The sequence below is a fragment of the Gobius niger genome (genome assembly GCF_951799975.1).
Source record: "Gobius niger genome assembly, chromosome: 17".
NCBI classification, from domain to species: domain Eukaryota; kingdom Metazoa; phylum Chordata; class Actinopteri; order Gobiiformes; family Gobiidae; genus Gobius; species Gobius niger.
Window position 1 is genome coordinate 18545422 of NC_136868.1, and position 19929 is coordinate 18565350.

Below are 19929 nucleotides of genomic sequence, written 5' to 3' on the forward strand. Positions count from 1 at the left end.
ATTCTTCAGATGTAATGGGACTAAAGCAGTCAGTGACTTTTACTGTCAGTCCAAAAACACAGACTGACTCGGCCGTGTTTTTCTTCTTGTCACCTGTGGCTCGCGGACTGCAGTGCATCATAGATCCATGAGTAAAACTAATTATAAGGTCAGTAGATTATGGATAACAGACACCACTCTGCGCTGTGATGTGTTTTAGTAAAAGTTTCGGAGACGTTGTAACAATGGCGCTGCGTAAACAGCGTTTTGAGATCTTTCCACTCTGGGACCTAGTTCGGAAAATGTTCGTTTACAGACCCTCAAAACGCCAGGCTCTTATGGATGATACACTGGATTAATAAAATATCTTTGCGTTTGGTCCTCAGCTTTACCTCGTATGGACAGGGCCAAAAAAACCCAAATAGGAGCCTCACAGGGCTGCACAAAAAGGTAAACTATTTTAACAGTGGCTGAAATGATTCTTTTCAAATATGTGCAATAGGCAAGACCAAGTGTCCAATTTATCTCACCCAATTACTCAGGGTGGAACTGAGGCGCCTTCTCCTTGTCTCTCAGTCGCCCCGTCTCAGCCTGTAAGCCAGTCCGCAGCAGGGCAGACACCGATAAAGTCCATAGGCTCGAACAGCCCGCCGTGGTTTGAAGCCCCCCCCCCTCTCTATTCTCCCACTGATTCTCCTCGCCTGTTCAGCCCGCTTCACATTACCATTTAAATAAAGAGCGGCGGCTAAATGACCGCTGCTACCATATAAAACGAGAAATTAAATTGTTTTTCTGTCTCTGGGCACATTCTTTCTTTTTCCCCGTTTTAAACCCGAGGTCCTCATCAGTTTTAATTTGTTTAGTCTGGGCAGTCGGAGATAAACGTGCACACGAATTCAAACAAACCTGCGCCATTCATCTTTGATTACAAGGAGGTAAATCTAATCTGCTTAATAGAGGAGATTGACTCACAAAGCTGCAAGCTGACATCAAACACTATCAGGTATGTTCATTTCATAAACAAAACCAAAAAAAGACAAACAAGTCAATAGTGTGAGCTACCACTTACAGCCACTTTGAAAGAGACTAAAGCGGTGAGGCTTTGTAGAAAAGGAACAGTCGCCTAAAGTAGGCACAATGAATGGATGTTCAGTTTGATGCTCTGGGACACACAGAGTCAAACTGAGGCCACAAATGAATCCCTCTGATAGTATTGCGAGTGACCTGCTCAAAGAACATAATAGAAGACTCATTTCCAAACTCCACATGTTTCACTCAATTTGGTGCTTATTATGTTTTACAGTCAGGCTCCAAAACCTGTAATGTAAAACTGTGCTGAGGTAGGTGGGGCCAGTGGAAGAATCTTCTGATGTTTTATCATCTACATAAGTAATGATCATGAATGGTAAATGGACCTGACTGAACAACGTTTCATCATCCACACATGAGTGATCTGACATCAAATTTACGAGATGTTGTTGATTCAAACCGGTTCAATATGCTGCAGTTGTTGTCCTCTAAAGGAGAGTTGCTGAAATAAAATAGAATCCGTCATTGTTCTGTGTTTGTCTTCTTAAAGGACATATTTAGGATTATGGGCCCAGCGAAACACCACAATCTCTGTTTAGGATCATGGACTAGTCCTCCGTTGCTGCTCTTCTCTTCTCTGAATGTCTGCAGTAGAAAGTCCATCAGCAGAGGTTGACTCTATTGGACATTCAGACTGATTGTCCTTGAAATCCAAAACAAAATATCCAGGCTTGTAACAAGCTTTATTTACCACATCAAATTATAATTCAATTGCTATTAGTACAATTAGTCCATTTGAATGTTAAGAGCACCTCGGAGACAGGGGGAGACGGTGTGAGGAGACAGGTTAAGGACTTAGACAAAGGAGATGGGAGAGGTGAGTCAGGAGCAGAGCTGCACATGAATATTAAGCAGCAGAAAATGATGAGGCGGGTGGTGCCACTGTGACAGTGACATTGGGCGCCACTGGCAGCCCCTGCCACGCTGATTCTCTGGAACCTGCTTCATTTGGACCATAATTAGCTTAAATGTTGAGAGAATAAAAAATTCATCATCACTTTGAGTCGTGTTAATTGGGGGAGCAGTCTGCATTAATAGAGGCCATTTAGGACACACATGTGCACCATTTGTGCTGTACAATACATGGGTGTGTACATGTGGCATCCACCAAAACAGTGGCAAGGAGCCTGAAGGGTAACTACTGTGAGCAGAGTACGTTGTTTTCCCACTCACCAGTTTCCAAGCATGTGTAAGTCGTGATTCAAGTTCACTTCGAGAGAACAGAAACAAAGACTACAATGAATCCTGCAATAAACTTAATGAAGGCAGATACACATAACTTCCAGCACTAAAGGAGATCACTGTAAATGGGAAACAAAAACAAACTTTAGGAAAATTAGATAATAAGTGCTCGGCTTATGAAACACTGAAAGCACAAAGCAGATGAAATTATAAACTTTTGCTATTTATAATTATGAGAATGATTTTGGCGCCAAGGGGAGAAATACTGCAAGATAAGCAAAGCATCTGGGTGGGTCAAATAGGGATTTAAACAAACTCAGCGATAGAAAACTCAAGAAGAGACAAAGTAATTAACTTTTTGTTCAAGCCGAGGATATTACACAAGTAGAAACAGACGCGCTTAGAGGATCTGCAGTTAAAATCTCTAAAAAAGACTGTCCTTCCACTTTGGTGTGACTCAAGTAGCTGTTTTGTTAGAGCCACTTTGACATATGTCTAAGACAAATGAACAGATCACAGTTGAAGCAATTTCGGCTTTTTACTGAATATCAAGGCTGTAGTCAGGGTGCTTTCATTCATTAGGGGAGAACAGGGTGGGTTGGGTCACATGACACATTTCTTAGCTTTACTGCCAAGGCTTTCAACAATTTGCCAAGATACTGAAGATGCACACTCTCCAGAACAATCAGTAGATAAATCTTAATCATGAGGTTTCATGGTTTCACCCTTTTTATTGTTTATTTGGTAAAAGTTGGAATACTGAAACAGGAAACAAGTCCTTCAATAGAAAACCTAAAACGGTAAACAATATAGTTCATTATTACTGAACTTGATGACGTCTAAGATCTACAGGAAACATGATAGATGGAGCAGACCTGTCGGGGTACATGGCTTTTTCTGTTCAAACTGTGACATTTTTAGTTTGGGCCCAAACTCGTTTCTAGCTGTCATAATCCCTCTTGCACATCCGACTTGTTCAAGCAAATTTTCATGCCTGTTTGCAGCCTTGAGCGCTGGCAAAGTGAAGCACCAATTATGATTCTACTTCTACCGTCCTTTGCTCGATAAATATGACGGTGAAGACAATGCAACAAGATCTGTTTTTTGTTGTATTTACATAATAGTTTGTGATGGCAACATAAAATCAGGCACCTCAGCTTAAAAAGTAATAGTAACAAAACAGACGATCCACAATAACAGACCATCCACCACTTCTTCAGTAACTCCTTGGTAATTCACCAAAACATGTACAACAGGCGTCAAGGATGAAAGGCTTGGGACATCACTGTCTTCTGTGTGACCCAACCCTTCCCACGACATTTGACCCAACGCTCCCCAGCCGGCCATTCGAGATTTTTTCATCTCCAGCCAAAAAATGCATGGTAATCATTAGTCAATCAAACTTTATCTATAAAGCGCAAAGTGCTTTACAGAATACAACATTGAAAACAATACGCCTGGCACACCCTCCCATATATATTATATATTAGGACTAAATAAATAGATGTCAGTTAAAAGCTAAGCTAAAAAGGCGGGTCTTGAGCCTGCTCTTAAAAACATGAACGTTCTCTGCAGCCCTGAGCTCCTCCTCAGGTCGTTCCTGAGGCGAGGGCCGTAATATTAGAAAGACGCCTCGCCATCGTCATCTGGTCGTTCCCAAATTGTTTAAAGGTAAATTAATCTTAGTGTATGTAAACTTCTGACTTTGTTTCTTCTGGCATTTAGCAAATAGAAACAATTTTGAAAATTATAATTGACCTAAAAAAAAGTATTTTTAAGTAGAGTGTGTGAACATTTGGTTCCCACTGTATTTGCACAGTGTATATTCAGGGCTGTGTCCATTATGGCACTTAGATCTGCACCAGGTCCACCCAGTCTTTGTTTCCAGTATGTAGTTAGCCCATCTGAGAGGGGTGGCATGTGCTACCTGTAACATTCCTTCAATGGAGCTTCTTGTAGATGGATGTATCCCTAACTTAAATTCAAGTATTGACCACTAACTTTGCTCAACATATTACATTAGCCTTTGAGAAAGATCCTTCATTCAGTGCCTTCTCTGCATTGCAAGGTCGCTTGCAACAGTCAGGGCATCTGGCTTGTTATTTTAAATCAACATACAGCTGTGTCTGTGTGGGGTGTTCTGATGAACATTCAGGACAATCAGTGTCTAAGCCCAACTTTAAAGGTATGTGATACTGCATTCATATCACCTTCCGAGTCTTTCCTGCAGCCCACAAAAGATAGTAGATCTTTTACATTCAAAACACAAACAGAGCCATAAAGAGAATCCATTACCGCCATACATCACGCTGCTGCTGCTGCACACACCGTGTCTGGCTGAGAGCCGCCGGAGAATGACTTTAAATGAACTTATTCATTAGACTGTATGTGACTTAAATACGCATGTCTGTAGGTACTGCGGAGGACAGTGTTTATGCGTCAAACTGTGGACTTGGTGAGCCCGGCCCGATCCCAGGCGCGACTAATCCATCATCACCAGCACTGAATCATCGCGGTGCCAATAAAGACAGGCGGCAATACATTACAGGCATGTGGCAGGCTTTAGCGATAATGACATTGAGAAGTCCCCTTGGGCTGCAAGAAAAGCCGAGGCGCATGACACACTTGCTTACAGGGGCAATAATGTATGGAAATGCATCAGGGGCCTAGACTGGGGAGAGGCGTGGAACAAGGAAGTTGAAGAGCAGTTTAAACGGAAGGAAAATGGTGGGAATAGATGAGATGCCACAAGAGATAAAGTAGCCATCACCAGAAAGGAGCAAGAGGCTTTATATCAGCATTTAACAGAAAGGCTTTGTTCAAGTAACTCACAGAACAATATGGCGATATACTCACGGGTAGACTGTTGACCATGTGGTTCTCAAACTACCACCTCATAACATATCTGACTGTCTAAGTAGCGCCTAAATTATTATTATTAAATTAATATTTAATCATGACAATATCTGCAACTGCTGGTTTTCAAATTCACCCCCATCTTGTCGTTAGAATGAGTTACACAACTCAAACTTGGCAAACAATCCGAACAGGGCCAGCCCTAGGCATAGGTGACCCAGGCGGCCGCCATCTGCTGGAAGGGGTGCCAAGTTGCGCTTTAATTCTGAAACCCCATACTCCCACCATCTACAACATAAATTTGGAACAGAAAGTGATTCTTTGTTGGAGACTAGAGATTTGAAGCTTTCAAACGACCCCTCCCTGGTCCTTATGCCTCTAGGGAGCCGTGTAACATTGCAATGAAAATTCGCAAATTTACACAGTCTGATCTTTTTTTTTTTTTTTTTTTTAAGTAAATCTTGCCAAGGGCCCCTGGATCCGAACCTACATAATCATAATTTAGTCATCATTTAGTTTGTAGAAGGTTAGTGCTGGATCGTATGCTCGGGAGGGACGGTCTGCTGTGATTTTGTTTAGATCTATGAGTTGGTTTGTCTAAAAATACAAATAATCCTAATCCTAACCCTAATCCTAACCTTAAGGTTAACCATTTCCCTGGCCCTAACCTTAATTTGTGTCATGATATCTCCCGTTTTCACAGCAGACTGTCCCTCCCGAGCATACAATCTAGCACTAACCTTTGTAGAACCAAACTCATGGACTGGGGGCAAAATCCAGCAACTGCTGGTTGTCATATTCTGTTTGTAGTAAACAAACTGCTGGGTCTTAGCAACGGAATGGGTTACACATGTGAAACTTGGCGCATAGTCTTAACACAGTCACAATCGCCTTTAACTCTGGACAGTTTGGAAATTATTACTGGCTTTTTCTTTCAAAATGATCCATTATCAATAATGTGAAAGCCTAAAGCTGGAGCTTTGAAGCTACACTACCGTTCCAAAGTTTAGGGTCACCCAGGCTAGTTATAGCTTTAATCAGCTCAACAGTTTTCAACAGTGCTAGCATTGCACTAATCATCAATTACCCTCATTAGCTAAGACAATGAACCATTAGAACACTGGGGCGATGGTTGCTAGAAATGGTCTTCTGCACACCTATGAAGGTAAAAATCACCCCTTTCCAGCTAGAATAGGCATTTACAACATTAACAACGTCTAGACTGTAGTTCTGATTTATTGTTATCCTTACTGAAAAAAGCAGTACTTTTCTTTCAAAAAATAAGGACATTTTAAGTGACTCCAAACGTTTGAGCAGTAGTGTATGTCTTAAAGTCCAAACAAACTGATGATTAAAATCTCACAATTTAAAACCTCCACATTTAGGTCAGTATAGACTCCGGTGCCTCTGTTAAAATATGATGTCAAAAACAGTGTCTGCCATGGCAAAAGCAAGTTTCCATTTTAATTTTCACATTTAGATTATGTCTTCGGAGTTACCATGTGCTGAGAAATTTGCATTAGCCAGGGGTCATGAAGGTTTTATAAAATCCATTAGACTTCCATTGCCATCATTTTGAAAAGAAAACTTCTTTGGGCACGGCAAACCAGCAATTCGGGTAAAGAAAATTAACACCTTTAAGAGTTGAAGGAGGTGTGTGCTCCCAGATATTGCTCCGACGTAACCTCCATTTAGTTTTCTTAAATACACAGATTGGGGTGGAATACTAGGCTGAAAGAACATGGCATTCTGCTAGGTGAAAGAAATACTCAAGTCATACTCAAGTAAAAATACTGAAAGTCACACAAAACAAACAAAACAATAAAGCCACAGCCAGTCTGATTCTAGCTATAAAAAAGGAGCTTGTTAGGAAGTGAGATTAATGACATAGACCATATTTCTTCCAAAGTTTATGGCGGTTAGATGGCCCGTGGATGAAAGGTGGTGATGGAAAGTGAATCCAAATCAAGGACAGTCAAAATCCTGACTAAATGTACTTTTCTGGAAAAGTATTAGCCTATTGTGCATGTGGCTCCATATAAAGCAGTTGGTTATACATGCGTCTCCAATGACATCACGCATTGTTCCAGTGGCCATTTTGAATACCAAAGTAGAATTAAGTAAGTAAGTAAGTAAACTTTATTTGTTTAGCACCTTTCACAGACACAGTCACAAAGCGTTTCACAGTGTTAAAACATAATTATAAAACAGCATATTCATTGCAATAATTCAAAATTCAGAATTCAGTATTCATTATACAGTACTACAACATGTAACAATATCTCTACTCAGGATGAAAATGAAAGACAACTGATTAACTGTTGCATTCTTATGTACTTGTAATCAATGCTTAAGAAGGTAACATTTAAAACACGGCTCCAGAGATGCACGTTTATGTGAAGAAACCAGCAAATGTGGCACAGACCTAGCAGCTCTGTCTGTGGAGCTATAGCAGGATTTACTAAAGATCTGTTTCTAAATTAACACATCAAAGAGGAAACAGAAAACCTTTCTCTGTGATTTTTACAGTTTGTCATGTCAACAGAGTCTCAGTCTGAGTCAGTGTTTAAGCTGCTCAAGATGCTAGCATGCTACCGGTTAGCAAATGTCAGCCATTGACAGTTGGCTTCAACATGATAAATACATGTGTGGCTCACATCTATGAACACTGAGGAAATACTACAATAACAGCTAAGTTCTAACCTCTGTCACATGTTGTATCCAAGGCTAGATGTCTGGAGTTTAGTTCAAGGTTTTCTCTTGGAGAGGTCAGTGCTGAGCTGTTGAAGCTAAATGTTTATGCTAACTGGTAGCATGCTAACATCTTGAGCAGCTAAAACACCGGTTTCTTCACATATACGTGCGTCTCTGTCTGATATTGTTACATGTAGTACTGCATAAGTCGGCATAAAACTTTGGTATTCAAAATGGCCGCCAAAACAACAAAGGTCACATGACTGAAAAGTATGTATAAGGTTATGGAAACATTTTGGAAAGTATTGTTGGATTGAATTGTCAATGTTGGGAAGCCTGTCTGTTAAGAACTTAGAAAGTACATGTGCTTTAGGGAAACACAAAAAAAAAAAAAACAGACCAAGTAGGTTGATTGAATAAAAGTTTGATTTATTTGTTTTATCTATACATTAAACAGGTGCTCCTGAATGCAGCAAGAGAAACACAGAACAGGATGCTAAGCGCCAAGGAGCTGCTCGCGTTAGCAGAGGTGTGGCCGGTTCAGCAAAGACATGTACACTCTTATATGGCAAAGACTAATCACATTTCTGTTCATGTTTGGTTGCCTTTGGGAGCTTAAAGTGGGGCGAGGGAGCGTTACCTGCAATCGTCTTGAGAATCTTTTCACGATAATAACATACAGAAAGAACCCTGTTATAGCTACACATAACCAAAGCGCGCCGCTTGACATACGCTGTTTAAAGTTCTGCTTGGATTTGTCATGTCGCCAATGTCTCATTCACAATCTCAAGGCTGTGCAGACACATTCAAAAAGGTTCTCCCTGACTCCCTTCCACCCGACAGTGATGTGGTTTCAGGTGATCACAATGCTACACCTGCATAGAAAGAGTCACACACAAATCTCTCCCTGGACCAAAGCAAGAGTCCAACGAATGGCTTAAGTGCTTTTTTTTTTTCTTTTTCTTTTTTAACACACTGCTCACAGTAGAGATTTTTTCTCCATAACATTTCCTTTTAAGGTTAAAAAAAGAAAGAAGCAAACAACACATTGAGAAGACAGAGAAAGATTCCATTGGCACCACTTCCATGTGTGATTTAAGCTCACAGTTAGCCAATCCTGAGCGCATTTTTTTTTTTTCATTTGATAAAAAAGTACTTAAATGTAAAGAATTTAGGAGAAAATCGGCAAGCGGCCAAAGGAATCTTCTCATTACAACAAGATGTATTGAAATCCTTAGACAACACGTTGCCAGTGAACAGTGGTACCCATAAGATTAGTCCGAAAGTGAGCTTATCTGGTGAACTACAGAGTGTAACCTGATCTAGTAAGATGCATATTTCTAAAATATACTGCAACGTTATGGTATTGTAGACGAGAGGTGTTAGAAGCAGATGCATCCATTGAAGTTCATTGAGGTACTCGTCAAACTCACAGCTGAGGATACAGAATTAACTATCTACAATATTTGGATGGATAGCGTATAGTAGATACAGTAAAAGCAGGGTTATCGTTGAGCGAAACATTTTGGCTTTGAACATTTGTCATTATAGTTTGAGTAAGCTGAGGGGATAATGGCGGTTGACACACCTGAATATTAACACAGAGAGGTGTATGAGGATAAAAACATAGAAAAACAGCACCATTTGAGGTCCGAGATACAGATCATGTTTGAACTGTTTGCTGGTAGCACCGTCGACCAGTAAAAATCTCAGAATGCAATACAGAGACGGAACACAACCACCGAGTTCAACTGCACAATAGAGCAAAGAGCGAAGATATACTCAGAGACGACCCTCACACGGACCCCCCCTTACAGCAGCATTTTGAAGCAAGTAATAAAACGGATTAATCCTAAGAATGATATTGTGTACTGAGGTGTTTTACAAGTTATAAGCTGTACATGTTGAGAGTAATCAGGTATACCTTTTCTATATATTTTTATACTATACACACATAGTTTACAGTCACTGACAAACACCAGAGTAACAATGAGGTAGGACGGTGAAGTTAGATGAAGTAGAACCGGTTTGTGGATTGTATACAAAGTTACTGATAGCTTAAGACTATAATACATAGTCCTAACAGTGTGTTCCTCAGTTTTTCATAGTTGATTCTGAGGCTCAAAGTATTGTGTTAGCTCAGGCGGGTGCACCGTCAGATGGACTCTCCCCTACACCACTAAAACGGAGCTCTCCCCCCAAACAGCCTGTCACAAAGCGCACATAGCTCCTCTGACAGGAGTGCACGCCAAAAGCCAACACCAGAGCTGAGGACAGGGTTTCTTCTTGTACTGAAACGTGCATTTTAAAATCCAGTCCAGAGAAAAGTCAGGAATAAGTGTGGCAGTGACGAGGGCCACAGACCACTGAGGTTACATTTCCTGCCTATCGCTACTTGAATTTGACAGTGAGCACATAGGAGCTCTGCCATTGAGTTCAAAGGTCAAACTCGTCCACAATGCACTGGTTTCACACGCACTGCTGCATGTACTGATGCTGCGCTTCTCCAAGTGATTTGAATATTTAGAGACTGGCTGTGCCATTGCAGCTTACGCAAAATCTAGGTTAAAACATACGGGTTTCCGTAGAGGCTCATCCTCTAAAGATGGTTTTAGTTAAAGGATTAGGCTTAATTGCGCTCCAGGAATCCAGATTTGAAAAACAAGTTGACATTTCACACAATGTAATAGCTCTGTTAATGCTGTTAAAGCATGACTTTAACCACACCTCCTTTTGGCATTGAACAACAAAGAAAAACAACAATACAAGACGAATCAAAAAGCGAGCTTGCTTTGCACAGCAGAAATCTTTTCTTTTTTTGAGCAGCATGTATTTTAAACACATGCCAATGCATGTAAACCCTTTATACAGGGAAACGAAGGCTAGGACACTGTGAGAAGGACACTAGACTAAACCACTAAAAATGTCAGAATATGCCATTGTTAATATTCATCGGCATTGGTTATTTTTGTGCAAACCTTGCTCACCCCTTAGTCAGCATCATCTTGATCTCAGCAATCAATACTTTGGCTTACAGTTACCATTATCATAGTAAAAATACGCACTCAACTCTACAGAATCATCTACACATCCCAGCATCTTGACACATCAAGTTAAAGCACATATTCCAGACACTGTGCACATTTCATACAAGGTACAAAATCTTTTGGACTCAAGACTAAATATGGCAGCACTTTTTCAATTTGCCAAGTTTAGTATTTTACAGTAATTGTTTAAAAACACTACATTGAAAATTTGTAATAACATTATTAAGCACTGGTATTTGATGGGTCTACTGATTTGACCATCTGTGCCCATACCTTATTTAGCCATAAAAGAACAATAACCTAAGGTGCTTAGTGATAATACACTGATTGTTAGGCCGTAATCTACATGAAATTAAAGAACACCTTTCTTCAAATTCATCAAATTCCCCACAAGAGTAAAGTGCATTTTAGGGTAAATGATTTGTTTTGATCCAACTACTGCATCTCAGTTTCACAAGCACAATGGTTTGTCAAGACATTATTCATCAGTTGTAGATTTCTTGATTTAAGTGGTAGTTTTTAAGTTTGTTTGGGTTTTTGGGTGAGACTTTTTGTTTCAACGTTAATGTCATTTGGACATAACAGCAAGTTTAAACAATGCTGGTAAAACAAACATAAGTGTAAAAAAGTAAACTGGGACGAGAGCTAAAATGAACTGAACATGAACGTAACCAGAAAAAGTATGACAATAACATGGTCTGGTATGAACGAAAACATCTAAATACAAAGGAAACTTGAAAAGAAAAGGCTGGTCTGAAAATTGAAAATAAGGAAACCAGACAGAGAAAAACAAAGAGTTTTAGGATGAGAGTGGGGAGGAAAGGCTCGACGGGCAGCTCTGCTCAGATTCACAGTTAGCCACAGCTAGGTCACAGTTGAGATTTCAATCTGCAGCATTTAGTTCCAGCCTGCAGACAGCCAAGCAAACCCTTCTGGATCAAAACAATAAAGCAACTTGAAAAAAGCATCTATAAAAGAAGTATAAGAGGATGTTTCCAAAGTTCTGGTGGCATGGCTCGAACAGAAATGGTCACTGAAGCGACCTTTCTTTGTACCCAGTGGTGTGCTTAAAAAACACAAAGTTGTTGTATGGCTGGTATGGCCCAGACAATTTTAGCAGCCAAATGGCGTTTCAGACAGCTTTACCCACAGCCACCACTACTCCGACAAAAGATAACCTGTGCAGAGCTGTGCCCTGCTTTCACACACTGTCCTCTTTGTCCTGAGCAGCAGTGTCTTCTGACAGCAGCAGAGGACTGCAATCTGGCTCAGCGCAGTCTGATCTGTGCATCACACAATAGTACCTCACATGTCCACATTCTCACTGCAAAGTGCTTCAGCTTACTATACATCTACAATCACAGTTTACTTAAACTCCAGACGACACTGGGCCTGGCATCATCAAATCCTTTAAGGCCTGTCTCTGCTTACCCATGCATGTACCAACAGTGTATTTAACAGTAAACCTTTCAGTTAGAACACAAGTGCGTCACATCATGATTGTGCTCTCAAAGTCACTCATTCAGAGTTCAGGGGATAGAGTCACTAATAATCTCTCAAAGCAACATAGAATAATATATGGCTATAGTTCATTAAAATCTGGACATTTAAGAGTCAGACGCTCATTTGTGGAAGGTGCCTACAGAACCTACCCAGACCATCTAAGGATGTCGCTGTCTCTTCACCTCAAAGGCCTTTATCAAGGTAACATCATTGTCTGGATAGATTTATATGACTTTTTCTTTAGGAGACACACTTTTTAAAAGTTTCAAAACTGCTGAATGTTCTGACACAGAACAATAATTAATTTAACAATCACATCTTATCACTCAGGACAAAATACATATGGACCAGTACAACACATCTCGATTCCACCCTTAATTCAAATGTTAAAAAACACACATCCCTCCTCATATTGTACAAGTTCACATGTTTACTGACCAGTGGGTAAAGCAGTCTGAAGGCCAATTTGTGTGCCACAGAATTTGATGGACTTTTGTAACTTCTAGAGCCATAACACGTCTGCCTATGAATCCATGTTGTAAAGAAAATAAAGATGGTAAAACTCCCCCAAACCCACAATGCCAAGTCCTCTCATGATCCTGGGCGGTTTGGGTAGAAGGCGACGGCGGACCACAGCTGGTCACTACATGCCATCATAGTTGTAGTTTTCCATTTTGACAGTCTGTCTGATGAGCAGCTTGGACTCCCGGCGCTCCTCATTCTTGATGGACTTGTTGATATCCATGATCTTTTCACAAATGTATTTGTTCACTTTGGACAATCTCTGTGTGATCTCGGCACTGTCAGCTGTCTCTTGAGACACTCTGTCATACAGACATTCTAGAGGTACGGAGCAAGACAAGAAAACCTCATCAAGTTTTTACACATAAACACATTTGCATTTTCCTTTTGGATCTTACCTCTGACTATTTTGAGCTTGCTGGGAGATAGCGGAGGTTTGGGCAGGGCATCTTTCTTCTTTTTGGTGGCTACTCCTGTCACACTGCGGTTCTTAAGCGTTTCAGTGCCCCAGATCATCACTGCCAGGTTCTTTGTGAATTTGGAGTCTCCCTGGGTGCGCTGCAGTTGGTGCCACTTCTCCTCTTCCACCCAGATCCCCCCTCCAAGGTGGACCTAAAGAGAAAGTGTGTGTTACTATGTGGATACTATGGATCTTCCGTCTCAGCCGACTTCCACGAACAGCACTGGATACAACGAGTGCTTCCAATTCGCTCTTCTCTACATTAACATCGCGCGCAGACTCGTGCATCTTATTAAGCGTTCGCAGGACAGACAACAAACTATTTCTTCCACTGTGAGTTAAACAATGTCAAGCTCCCGAATATATTCAGCACGATAGTACAGCAGTTAGCGCTCGTGCTTCACAGCTGGAACGTCCGGGTTCGAGGGCCTCCCCTAGTGTTTAAGCTCAAATTGCAACAGCTTTTTAGCTTGCAGCTCTCCGCCGTCCTACGTCCTACTGCACAGCGTTTGAGCGGGGACCGAGGCATTTTGGTTACAATTTACAACTAAACGAACACGCACTGTGCAGCTAGCGGGCTTGGTCGGGGGTTCAGGTTGCTTCAGTGTAGATGCTGCTGTTAGCAGGTGAGACGGGGACAGAGGAGAGGAACCTGAGCATACGAATAGTCTCCCTGCCCCCTCAAACAGCAACAGTGCGTCAGGTTGTGAATCCTCCTTTAGTTTGCACAACACACTTATACCTATATATATATATATATATATATATATATATATATATATATATATATATATATATATATATATATATATATATATATAGGCAGGTGAGCTAATGTAGGGGGCATAAGTGACTCTCAGCTCTAGCTTTATTCTCTTATCAATGGTAAGTCTTTAGGCCAGCATCCAAAGGCTTTTCCCGGTGTAGCTAATGTTCCTTAGGCTGGATGCCAGCAGACAAGCTTTTTTACTGCCTTCAGTTAGACTTGGTGATTGTTTTCATCCTACCTCCCAGTTGCTGCTGTTTATCTCTTCCTTCATATCCTCCCTCCCTCTTTTCAACCTTTTCCCCTTGCGCTCTCACTTGGGCTAACCTGTCAGTCACTATAAATTCCTCTTGTGCAAATAATTAATATGGGGTCCCTAATGTAGGAGAGTTCTAATTTGCAAGTGTTCTTCACGCTTGAAGTGGCTACAGGCCCCAAAGCTTGTAGTATCAATTCCCCCTTGTCAGAAAAGACAGCATGCGGGTTAAGTAACAGCAGAGGGGAGTGAAAACCCTAACAGGCCAATAAACATAGATGATTCTAGCATGGCTAGCAGGGCCAATAATAATAATAATCTTCTCAAACTTTATCAGCAGAGTTAGGACAGTCCGTACTTTAAAGACAAACACCTGTGAAAAGTTGGTGGCACAGTGGATAAGTGGTTAGCTCCCCATTCCTCACAACAAGGTCATATTCAATAACTGGACCATGTGGGCCTTCAGTTTAGTTGACCTTCATTTAACCAGGAAACTCGGGCGAAGATTAACGATATCTTTTTCCAGGGGAATCTTACTGTGCATTGTACAAAAAAGAAAATGTCCTGGCCACGCTGCCCGCACACTTCCCCAGGACAGTACACAGAAGCACAGTGAGGGAAAAATAAAGCGCTCCTCTAGTGCCATTGAACTATTGACTTAACTCTAACTTACAGCATGTGTGTGTCCTGCAGAGACGAGGACGGGATGAGCCATGTGGTGTTGGCAAATCGTAAACAGGCCTCTTTGTAGCGCAAACACCTTGATGGAGAAGCTAATAGTAAATTACCGGTTCTCATTAAAAAAAAAAAAAAAAAAAAGCCTTAGCAGTACTGCATAGCTTTAACATTGTTGGTCATAAAAGTCATAGTCCAACACTGCAGTGGGCTCCAACAAACCTTCCCATCATTGCAGGTGTAGACGGTCCTGGGAGAAGGGGAGTAACTGGAGCTGGTGTTGGCCTCTTCTCGACACGTGTCCTGGACCTCAACAATGGGTTCCACCACTTCGGCCTTGATTGTCTGAGTGCCATTGTCATGCATAGGCTCTGAAGATTCACAAATGACAAAGATCTTGATAAGATAACTTAGCTGCACATCTACTCACATTAACAAATACGACGCCCCTAATTTGCAAGTAAACTTGACACCTCAACTTAAGGCTTGAAGGGTCTCTCGGCTATGCTTCAGTGTATTTCCAGACCGGATGTTCTTTTAGCCCAGTAACTAAGCTGGCTTGGTGACCAGCCACACTAAGCTCCACTGTGGCTGATGAGTTTTTATATCAGCCAGTGCACTGCCTGCCAGAACCCCGGACCGGGGCTCAAATATTTACCCTGTCCATTACATAGCATGCCCAGTAGGCAATCACCTTTGATGTAACTGTGAAATTCTGACTATTCAAATCATTGCATGGGTTGTCAAATAGTCTACAACCATCAACTTCATCTTGGTCACCTTTTGCATCATATTCTGTAAGCATTTAGATTATAAGTGTTTTCAGTTTCAGTTAACAGTGCACAATGCATTTCCTCACCACTGCCAAGTCTTATGAGGAGGACGTCCTGTAGCCTACGGTTGAAGTCTCTCAGCTCCTTGACTTCAGTCAGAAGGCTGCCATACTCTTTTAGCTTCTTGGCCTGTTGCACCAGCTGCCGACGGGTTCTCTCCAACTCCTGCTGCAGTCGCCTCATCTCCTCTTCCTGCTGCCTGTAGCTGTGGACCAGCTCCTCATACAGGACTCTGGGCACCACAGGCGCCACCTCGGACACACATTGTGAATCTGTTTCTAGATGCTGCTGCTGGTGATAGGGTCTGTGTTGCTCAGCCTCCATCTCTTCATCCTCGTCATCTGCGTCATCTCCTTCAGCAAGGCGCTCATCATCCAGGTCCTCCTCCCCTTCCACACAGGAGCTCGCAGCGTTCCTCTCCAGACGAGCCACCACTGCAGCCAGGCTTTTAGATGAATTAGAGAGTGGACGCCCGTGATCCTGTGAGAGGGCCTAAAGCAAACAAATGGTCAAATATGAATAACTGACTATTTAAATAAACAAGATTATGAAGTTGAATGTGCAAACCGTTACAAAAATACAACTTTTTTCATAATAAACAACTTCCTGATTTCACACAACTATTAAGTGAGTTTACAGGAGACGTGGAAAGAGCCAACAGTTTGTTTTGACTGAAGATCAACAGATACTGGGAGGAGCAGAGTCACCGAGTTCTTTGATGAGCCGCTCAGGGGATTTGTCTGTGAAAGGGCAGCTGTCCAGAGTGCTGAATTGGTGTTAATCCAGCATATGGTAAAAATAGCGGATGAGATTTTGGCAGTGGGCCAAGTTTCTGGAATTGAGACAGCCTAGAGATGGTATGTATGTCCATTGGAGCTATGGATACAAGCTAAAGACAATACTTGGGCATGGTGCCACTTGTATCATCTACTCATTTCACTCATGACACTGACAGGTATATATAAATTAAAAAAAGAGATAGCCGAGTCATTAGGTCCATTTCATATCCATGTCTCAGCAAATCTCACATGCAGTGAGTGTTTGAATATACCATCCCATTCTACAGGCCAGTGCACAACCATACTGTTAATACGGGCAATGCTTTAACTGTTGAATTGTATGAACTCTTGTCAATGCCTTGTTATAATGAATAAAAAAATAAATAATAATAATAATAATAATCGTCTGAAATATCGTCTGTAGCAACTCAATAAATCATCACAACATCATACCAGTCCTACCTTTTTATGTCTGAGTGGCATTCTGTCTTCTCCAAAATTGTTCTCAATGGAAATTCCTGAATTCTTAATAGACATCTTGGGTATTTTCATCTTCTTTTGCATTATACGGTCTTCAAAATCTTCTAGTCTGTCTGTAAAAGAGTTACATTATAGTAGGATGCTCAATAAAACAGATGTGACTTATTTGAGAGAAATCTTAGACAGGACTGCATGTCCAGACAGTACAAATTCCTGTATGATGTGTTTTTCCTCTCCCTTTAAATTTCTTAGAATGCGTCCATAAAGTCATAAACTACGTGCATACTTCTCATAATGACATCATAGTAACTGTACGAAACAGTTTCAATAACATACGGTATAGACATTTTACTGAAAATGCAGTTTGCTGTCTGCGTCGATCAATGACACAGATGACTGCAGCACTGCATGCTCTTTGCTCAATGGCACAAACCAGCTGATAGGGCAGCTAACAAGCTAACCGTAAACCACAGGACATCGTGAAAACGTATCAATGGAGCAGTTTTACAACCTCTCAGAAATTATGACGCGGCTTTAACACCATGTCATGCCTGTATCTAACGAAGTGACACGTTTGCGTTTGTCCGTTAGTACCAAGTATTGTCTTGGTGCTAACATGCTAGCGTCTATGGCACAGCACGTATGTTAGCATTAGCTTCATGTTGTAAACAACCGCTTTCAGCGGCTACTGCTTCACGCCACGTATTTAGCGACTGAATTAAGACAGCTGTATTGAAACACCCCCAAAACATTCTCAACTAAGCAATATAGAGCGGGGAGCCTTCGGGAAAGGCTGACACAGAGTAGCTACAAAGCAAACTTATTTTAGCATATCTTACTAGCACATCAGGCTAGTCACGGACGAGGACGATGTTATGGCCATCATTGTCAGATTCCAGCTGATCACGTCTTGACAGAACCGACAGAAATTCTTGTTATAACACGTTTTAAGTACTGCGCACAGTGTCGAAGCAAGCTCAGACTAAACAAGAAACTCGACAAAAAACACTACGGTCGTGTTACGAGGACAACTTACCTGCAAGGGCAAGAATGAGTGCTTCGCACGGCTGGCCTGCGCTGCCATTCTCCTCTGTTCTGTGAACCAGATACACCTTCTGATTATCAAAATCTGTCTTGTGCAGAGGTCTGAAGTCTGCCACGTTTGAAACGGGTAATCCGTAGCACATATTGTCTTCAAAAAATCTAACAAAAGCATACATTATTTACTTCTCTTTGGTCCTGCACTTTGGATATGGTTGACAGTTTTTCCTCACAAAGTATATAAAAAAAAATATACACACATAGGGGGTTGTGAGTGTCTGCGCTCGGCTACTCCTGCCTGGTCCACATCATCAGGGAAGATCATCAAGGCATGAATAGACGTGACAGCAACATACTCATTTGTATTTCATTGTTTTTATTAAATAATTGTACTTTCATAGAAACTTTTTTGTGAAGTGCTATAAAAACACAGTGTGACTGAAAATGCACTAAACACATCATGTCATCACTTATCACCTTAAAGTGACAAAAACTGGTTATAGTTAAGAGCAGACTCTAGTAGTTGTTACTTTAGAGAGTTTAAGAGTAGATAAAGAACCATATAGACTAATCAAGCTTCAGCAGAAAAGTCTGCAAAATATAGCCTCTTTATGGGTCTTTTTGGATAATATAGCTTGCAAAATGAAAAAAATGAAAAAATCAATCCAAAAGTACTTTCATTCATTTTTACCAATTAAAACTCATTTAAGTAGTTATATAATAATACATCAATATGGAGAGCACATGAATGTGATGTCCAATACAAAAAACAAAATCACCCTTTTATGAATCTTAGCTCTATGTTTATACAGCACACGTCAATCTCTATTCCTTTTCTTTTATCAAAGAATCAAAGACAGCTCTCACAAAGAGGGATGGGACGATAATGAAATTTGGGGTCACGATTATCTTGGGCAAAATAATTGCGATTAACGATATTATCACAAAATTTGCCAATGGTTTAAAAAAACTGCAGAAATGATGGGGATTGGGCAATTATTGCATATTCCTCTTCATTTTCTGCTGTAAATGTCATATTGAGTGAGACATAAAGTAAGTATTTAAAGGCACACTGTGTAACATTTTGGACTATACTGTTGTCATCAAATGCTATTTCTGCAGTGGGCAATCAAAGAATGGTTTTGGATGAGGAACTAACCTACTGAAATCTTAAATACCGCTGACTTTAGTCACATCTCCATGGAGACGTACCCACTACCTGTAAAGTTACCAGCACTGGTTGTCTGATTTAGGATTTAGCAATTATCGTCTAGCATGATAATCCAAAATTGTGCCATCCCTACTCACAAATGAGTGAGTGCTGTAAAAAAGATAGAAGTAACTTCTCTGTATGTAAATCAGAGCATTCTTGTTTATCTTGGCTCATTCACTAATCATTGGTTTCGACAATGCTTTTGTGTTTTAGTCTGCTTTCTTTCCATAACAAACACACAAGTGAACCTTGACTTCATTTTAGATAATCGCATGATTATCGTGTGTTTGGTTGAGAAATGCGTTGGTTCCTTTTACAATGGGTAAACCAGTGGAAACGATAAAAACACATTTTGATCACTGGCTCGGTAAGTTTGATACAGTTTATTTTTATTAACTGTTTTATGGACTGCCCCTGACCATGTACTAAAATGTATAAATATTTGGTATTTATCTGCAAATTAATTATTTTTAGCAGATGTAATTTCCTCTTGTTGCCTCGATAGGTGGAGTGGATAGGGTGAGAGATATGTGCCAGGACATAAGCCAGACATC

At 40.9% G+C, this 19929-nt stretch overlaps 2 protein-coding genes across 6 annotated transcripts in view; both read right to left on the reverse strand.

The window, feature by feature from the left end:
* Positions 1 to 19929, reverse strand: part of agbl4 (AGBL carboxypeptidase 4) — a 236883-nt gene that overhangs the window by 54588 nt on the left and 162366 nt on the right. The window lies entirely within an intron of this gene.
* bend5 (BEN domain containing 5) lies at positions 8192 to 18464 on the reverse strand. Of its 4 annotated transcripts, none has more exons than XM_079574508.1 (7): positions 18423 to 18464; positions 18158 to 18216; positions 17104 to 17234; positions 15889 to 16354; positions 15252 to 15400; positions 13271 to 13484; positions 8192 to 13190 (listed from the first exon to the last, which is right to left on the reverse strand). In XM_079574508.1, the coding sequence occupies exons 3-7, from the start codon at positions 17203 to 17205 to the stop codon at positions 12994 to 12996; spliced, it is 1128 nt and encodes a 375-aa protein (XP_079430634.1). In that variant the 5' UTR covers positions 17206 to 17234; positions 18158 to 18216; positions 18423 to 18464; the 3' UTR covers positions 8192 to 12993. The 4 variants fall into 4 exon arrangements, with proteins under 4 accessions (XP_079430634.1, XP_079430635.1, XP_079430633.1 ...); XM_079574509.1 differs by lacking the exon at positions 18423 to 18464 and adding an exon at positions 18340 to 18358; XM_079574507.1 differs by lacking the exon at positions 18423 to 18464 and having other exon boundaries at positions 18158 to 18407.